At 44.4% G+C, this 7,588-nt stretch overlaps 1 protein-coding gene across 1 annotated transcript in view; it reads left to right on the forward strand.

Annotated features, from left to right (window-relative positions):
* The window catches only part of ddx52 (DEAD (Asp-Glu-Ala-Asp) box polypeptide 52), a 33,197-nt gene that overhangs the window by 15,335 nt on the left and 10,274 nt on the right, over nucleotides 1-7,588 (forward strand). Inside the window, exon 10 of the mRNA XM_043718908.1 lies at nucleotides 7,543-7,588. Coding sequence (XP_043574843.1) covers nucleotides 7,543-7,588 — 46 coding nt within the window. The remainder of the gene's footprint in view (nucleotides 1-7,542) is intronic.

The following is a 7,588-nucleotide window of genomic DNA, read 5'->3' on the forward strand; positions in this document are numbered from 1 at the left end:
TAAGACCGTAAGACATAGGAGTGGAAGTAAGGCCATTCGGCCCATCGATTCCACTCCGCCATTCAATCATGGCTGATGCGCATTTCAGCTCCACTTACCAGCGTTTTCCCCGTAGCCCTTAATTCCTCGAGACAACAAGAATCTATCAATCTCGGCCTTGGAGACATTTAGCGTCCCGGCTTCCACTGCACTCCGTGGCAATGAATTCCACAGGCCCACCACTCTCTGGCTGAAGAAATGTCTCTGCATTTCTGTTCTGAAATGACCCCCTCTAATTCTAAGGCTGTGTCCACGGGTCCTAGTCTCCTCGTTTAACTGAAACAATTTCCTAGCATCCACCTTTTCCAAGCCATGTATTATTTTGTACGTCTCTATTAAGTCTCCCCTTAATCTTCTAAACTCCAATGAATACAATCCCAGTATCCTCAGCCGTTCTTCATATGTTAGACCTGTCATTCCAGGGATCATCCGTGTGAATCTCCGCTGGACACGTTCCTGTGCCAGTATGTCCTTCCTGAGGTGTGGGGACCACAACTGGACACAGTACTCCAAATGGGGCCTAACCAGAGGTTTATAAAGTCTTAGTAGTACATCTCTGTTTTTATATTCCAACCCTCTTGAGATAAGAGACAACATTGCATTCGCTTTCTTAATCACGGGCTCAACCTGCATGTTTACCTTTAGAGAATCCTGGACTAGCACTCCCAGATCCCTTTGTGCTTTGGCTTTATTAATTTTCTCACCATTTAGAAAGTAGTCTATGCTTTTATTCTTTTTGCCAAAGTGCAAGACCTCGCACTTGCTCACGTTAAATTCCATCAGCCATTTCCTGGACCACTCTCCCAACCTGTCTAGATCCTTCTGTAGCCTCCTCACTTCCTCAGTACTACCTGCCTGTCCACCTAACTTTGTATCATCGGCAAACTTCGCTAGAATGCCCCCGGTTCCCTCATCCAAATCATTAATATATAATGTGAACAGCTGTGGCCCCAGCACCGAACCCTGCGGGACACTGCTCGTCACCGGCTGCCATTCTGAAAGAGTACCTTTTATCCCAACTCTCTGCCTTCTGTCCGACAGCCAATCCTCAATCCATCCCAGCTGCTCACCTCGAACACCATGGGCCCTCACCTTGCTCAACAGCCTCTCGTGTGGCACCTTATCAAAGGCCTTTTGAAAGTCTAGATAGACCCCATCCACTGGGTTTCCCTGGTCTAACCTGCTTGTTACCTCTTCAAAAAATTCCAACAGGTTTGTCAGGCCTGTCCTCCCTTTACTAACTCCATGTTGACTTGTTCTAATCAGACTCTGCTCTTCCAAGAATTTAGAAACCTCATCCTTAATGATAGATTCTAGTATTTTACAAGCAACCGAGGTTAAGCTGATTGGCCTATAATTTTCCATCTTTTGCCTTGATCCTTTCTTGAACAAGGGGGTTACAACATCCATCTTCCAATCATCCGGGACCTTTCCTGACTCCAGTGACTCTTGAAAGATCTCAACCAATGCCTCTGCTATTTCCTCAGCCACCTCTCTCAGAACTCTAGGGTGTATCCCATCGGGGCCAGGAGATTTATCAATTTTAAGACTTTTTAACTTTTCTAGCACTATCTCTTTCGTGATGGCAACCATACTCAACTCAGCCCCGTGACACCCTTTAATTTTTGGGATATTACTCATGTCTTCCACTGTGAATACTGACGCAAAGTACTTGTTAAGTTCTCCTGCTATTTCCTTATCTCCCATCACTAGCCTTCCAGCATCAGTTTGAAGTGGCCCATTGTTTTACTTTTGCCTGTCGTTTGTTTCTTATGTACTGAAAGAAACTTTTACTATTATTTCTAATATTACTGGCTAGCCTACCTTCATATTTGATCCTCTCCTTTCTTATTACACTCTTTGTTATCCTCTGTTTGCTTTTGTATCCTTCCCAATGTTCTGATTTCCCACTGTTCTTAGCCACTTTATAGGATCTCTCTTTTTCTTTGATAGGTTTCCTGACTTCCTTTGTCAGCCATGGCTGTCTAATCCCTTCCCAGGTAGTCTTTCTTTTCTTGGGGATGAACCTCTGTACAGATTCCTCAATTATACCTACAAACTCCTGCCATTTTTGCTCTACTGTCTTCCCGGTTAGCCTCTGCTTCCAGTCGATTTTCGTCAGTTCCTCTCTCATGCCCTCATAATTACCTTTTATTTAACTGTAACACCATTACATCCGATTTTGCCTTCTCTCTTTCAAACTGCAGACTGAACTCTACCATATTATGATCACTGCTTCCTAAGTGTTCCCTTACTTTAAGATCTTTTATAAAGTCTGGTTCATTACATAGCACTAGGTCCAGTATAGCCTGCTCCCTTGTGGGCTCCATGACAAGCTGTTCCAAAAAGCCATCCTGTAAGCATTCCATGAATTCCCTTTCTTTAGATCCACTGGCAACATTATTTACCCAGTCCACCTGCATATTGAAGTCTCCCATGATCCCTGTGACCTTGCCTTTCTGACATGCCTTCTCTATTTCCCGGTACATGTTGCGCCCCTGGTCCTGACCACTGTTAAGAGGTCTATACGTAACTCCCACTATGGTTTTTTTGCTTTTGTGGTTCCTCAATTCCACCCACATAGACTCCACATCATCTGACCCTATGTCATTCAGTGCCATAGATTTAATTTTGTTCTTAACTAACAAGGCAATCCCGCCCCCTCTGCCCACCTCCCTGTCTTTTCGATAAGTTGAAAACCCTTGGATGTTTAACTGCCAGTCCTGAACCCCCTGCAACCTACAACGGCTCTCCACACTATCCACAACTCCACCAATCTTGGTGTCATCAGCAAACTCACTAACCCACCCTTCCACTTCCTTATCCAAGTCATTTGTAAAAATCACAGAGCAGAGGTCTCAGAACAGATCCCTGCGGAATACAACTAGTCACCGAGCTCCAGGCTGAATACTCTCCATCAATTATCACACTCTGTCTTCTATGGACCAGCCAATTTTGTATCCAGACAGCCAAATTTCACTGAATCTCATGCCTCCTTACTTTCTGAATGAGCCTACCATGGGGAACCTTATCAAATGCCTTGTAAAATCCATGGACACCATATCCACTGGTCTACCTTCATCAGTATGTTTTGTCACATACTCAAATAATTCAATAAGGCTTGTGATGCATGACCTGCCCCCCTCAAAGCCATGGCGACTATCTGTAATCAAGCTATGCTTCACCAAATAATCATAAATCCTGTTTCTCAGGATCCTCTCCAATAATTTGCCCACCACAGATGTAAGACTGACTGACTGATCTGTAATTCCCAGGGTTATCCCTATTTCCTTTCTTGAACAAGGGAATAATATTTGCTATCTGACACTACTCCAGCAGACAGTGATGATGCAAAGATCATCAAAGGCGCAACAATCTTCTCTCGCTTCCTGCAGTAACCTTAGATATATCCCGTCTAGCCCGGGGACTTATCTATCCTCATGTTTTCAAAATTTTCAGCAGCTCCTTAACATCAACCTGTTCAAGCATATCAGCCTGTTTCATGCTGTCCTCACAAACGACAAGGTCCCTCTCACTAGTGAATATTGAAGCAAAGTATTCATTAAAGTACCCCCCACCCGCCCTAAAACCACCTCCAATTCTCAGGTGCAAGTTCTCCCACTATCCCTGATTGACCCTACCCTCACTCTGGCTGGCCTCTTGTTCCTCACATAAGTGTAGAACGCCCTGGGGTTTTCCTTAATCCTACCCACCAAGGCTTTTTCATGCCCCATTCTAGCTCGAAGCCCATTCTTCAGTTCCTTCCTGGCTACCTTGTACTCTGTACAGCCTTGTCCAATCCTTGTTTCCTCAACCTTAAGTGTCCTCCTTCCTCTTGACGAGATGTTCCACATCTCTTGTCATCCAAGGTTCCTTTACCCTACCGTCCCGTCCTTGCCTGAGTGGGACAAACCTATCTGGCAAGTGCTCCCTAAACAATCTCGATTGTTGTGCGTTTCCCTGAGAATATCTATTCCTAATTTATGCTCCACAGTTCCTGCCTAATAGCATTGTAATTCCACCCCGGCCTCAATTAAATAGTTCCTCATACAGTCTGCTCCTATCCCTCACCATGACTATAGTGATCACAACTCCTTGACCTTTACTATCACCAAAATGCTGTCCCACCAAAATGCTGTCCCACCAAAAGTTCTGACACCTGACCTGGTTCGTTGTCAAGCACCAAATCCAATATGGGCCTTCCCTCTAGTCGGCCTATCTACATATTGAGTCAGGAATCCTTCCTGGACACATCTGACAAAGTCTGCTTCATCCCAACTATTTGCATTAAGGAGGTTCCAATCAATATTAGAGAAGTTTAAGTCACCTGTGACGACAACAACCCTGTTACTTCTGCACCTTTCCAACATCTGCCTCCTAATCTGCTCCTCAGTGTCTCTGTTGTGACTTGTGGGGGGGGGGGGGGCATAGAAAACTCCCAGTAAAGTGACTACTCCTTTCCTGTTTCTGACTTCCACTCATAATGCCTTAGTGGACGAGCCCTCCTTGATGACCTCCCTTTCTGCAGCTGTGATACTATTCTGATTAGCAGTTCTCTAAGTTCATCACCCTTGTTTCTGACAATTCTTGCATTGAGACCCGTCAATCCATCATACTGACTGCAACTTTGCTCTATTAACTGTCTAACCTTCCTCACAGACACATCTGCCTGTCACCAGCTACCCAACCTCTGATCTGTAGCTCTGGTTCCCATCCCCCAGCCAAACTAGTTTAAACCCTCCTGAAAAGCTCTAGTAAAACACCCGCCCAGGATATTGGTAACCCTCCAGCTCAGGTGCAACCCATCCTCCTTGTACAGGTCCCACCTTTCCCAGAAGGTATCCCAATCATCCCACATCTGAAGTCCTCCCTGATACACCAGTTCTGCAGCCACATGTTCAGCTACACTCACTCTGTTCCACGCCTCACTAGCCTGTGGCACCGGTAGCAATCCTGAGATTACTCCGCTGCTCATCCTGCCTTTTAGCTTCCAACCTAACTCCCTATATTCATTTTTCAGGTCCTCATCCCTTCGCCTAGCGATGTCATTGGTACCAATGTGTACTACAACTTCTGATTAACCACTCTCCCCCTGAAGAATCGTGTAGACTTGATCCGAGACATCCCTGACTCTGGCACCCTGGAGCCAACATAGCATTCGGAAGTCTCATTGGCTACCACAGAATCTCCTGTGTTCCTCTAACCATTGAATTTACTATCACTATCGCTCTCCTATTCTTTCCCCCCCCCCTTCCCTTCTGAGTGCCAAAGACCTGGCTGCTGTGCCTTTCCCTGGTAGGCCACAGGGGATCCCTGCACTGACTGCCTATTCCTATTCCTATTCAGTCTCCCTCGCCTGATGGACTCGCAGCGAACTTTATCCTGGTAACTTAGGTGCGACTACATCCCTATAAACCCCCTCAGCCTCCTGAATGATCCAAAGTTCATCCAGCTCCAGTTCCCTAACGCAGTCTGTGAGGAGGTGGAGTTGGGTGCACTTATCTCTGGTGAAGTCAGCAGGGGCACCAGTGGTGACCCTTACCTCCCATATCCTACAAGCATTCAACTGCCCTAGCTTCCATCTCCTCTGCTCTAAATTGCCAAAAGATGATTTAAAAAAACCACTTACCTTACTAACCCCCTCCACGCTTGTTTTGTTGGTTAGAATAGGACGTGTGGGAGACACTACATGTGTAGTGTTTCGGGTTTAGCTCCTGCCCAAATATATTTGTTCACTTACCCAGCAGTCCCCGAATCTGCATCCGCTCCTGTTCAGCCTTCGCTCTGATGATTAACGCAAGTATTTAATATTCAAATTTACCTTCCCAGCAGGCCCCTTTCCCGTGCTGTCTCGACTTCCACTGCTGAAATGGAGGCTTCTGGTCTTCAGACCTTCCACTGGCTGATCTGAAACAATAGTGTGTTCTCAAAAAGTGTGGTGCTGGAAAAGCACAGCAGGTCAGGCAATACCAGAGGAGCAGGAGAGATGACATTTTGGGCATAAGCCCTTCATCAGGAACGTTGAAGCAATAGTGTGTTGCGTAGTATTGGGTATTTGATTCAAAATGACGCTTGGTGCAAGCCTAAACTTGTAAAAGGGAAAAACCAGCTGATTTGAATATTTAGTCCAAAGTCTCTAGGTATCATGATTTGTATGGCCGTAACATGTGGCATTATGGGAGATTGGTATCATTTGAGCATTCTCTTGATTGTAGAAATAGTTTGAGATAGTTGTAGTAGTATGACTTATTTTACTTGCATCTGTTATAATATGTTTAATAAATGAATATCCATTTGTCAAATTAAGTTGCAAAATTCTTTCAGATTTGTGAGGAATTTATTTTTAATTCATAGTTCAGCACAAACGCCACTTTCCATTTTTTTCCTCTGAACCTTTTCCCTGTCAAGAAGCCTGCTGGCTTAAGAAGCATTTTTTTTGTTTCATAAAAATATCAAGCTGTTCAGACATGGTATGGCACTTATCAGGGCAGGTGGGATTTGAAGCTGGACCTTAAGACCCAGCTGTAATGACACAATCATTGCATCATAAGAATCCTGAAAAAAATCTTTTTTTTTTGTAATTTTAGTAACTTGTTACCAAATCACCTGAATAACTACTTGTCAAGTGGCAAATAACAAACATTGTCCAGAGGGGCAGAATCAAGGAATCGACTCCATTTTACTTTTAAAAAGATGTGCCAGTATATTTATTCATTGCTGTGAGCACTGATCCTTTCCTGCCTATATAATTATTTTAATCAACATGTTCGGGTACCTCCAGGGCAGGTGGGCCTTGAACCTAGACCTTCTGACCCAGAGGTCCCTGCATGACAAGAAACCAGCTTATTTTACTTGAGTAAACCTAGCACCTAATTATAAAATCACCCTATTAATCAAATAACAAGCACTGCCCACCAGGAGCAGTGTGACATCAATAAACACTCCTGATTCGTACAGCTCCAGCAGCTTGTGGAAATGCTTTTGAGGGAGTGAATCTAGTCAACCTGTTCAGAAGTGTTAGTAGGCATCTCTGGGCAGATGGGACTTGAACCTAGGTCTCCTATCCCAGAGATAGTGACATTATTGCAAGGACCCATGAAAACCAGCTGTTTGTTTATCTCAAACACATTTTTTCCTCCATGTTCGAAGGTAAAGCAGGAAGCAAGAACTCGGATTTATAAATACCTGTATTTTTAATCAACCTGTTCGGAAATGTTATGGCACAATTTTGGAGCACATGGGACTTAATACTGCACGAGAAGCTCACGAACAAATCACCCGCATCACTAGTTAAAATAAGTTTGCCTGACATCCAGTGCTTGTACAGTGCAACAATAGCAAAATAGGGGAAGGTGTGAAGAGTGGGAGGGAACTAAATTAAATGGATTTGGAAGGGCAAATAATACACTCCAGCCCTGAAGTGCAATCTCTCTCTAATGGCATTATGAAAGTTAAAGCATTTCTTGCACTGACTTAATCATGCTTTACCTTTTTTCCCCTCAGGGATTTTCACCTCCAGTGCTAGTTTTCGTTCAGTCTATTGAAAGAG

The sequence above is a fragment of the Chiloscyllium plagiosum genome, chromosome 28, assembly GCF_004010195.1.
Source record: "Chiloscyllium plagiosum isolate BGI_BamShark_2017 chromosome 28, ASM401019v2, whole genome shotgun sequence".
NCBI lineage: Eukaryota > Metazoa > Chordata > Chondrichthyes > Orectolobiformes > Hemiscylliidae > Chiloscyllium > Chiloscyllium plagiosum.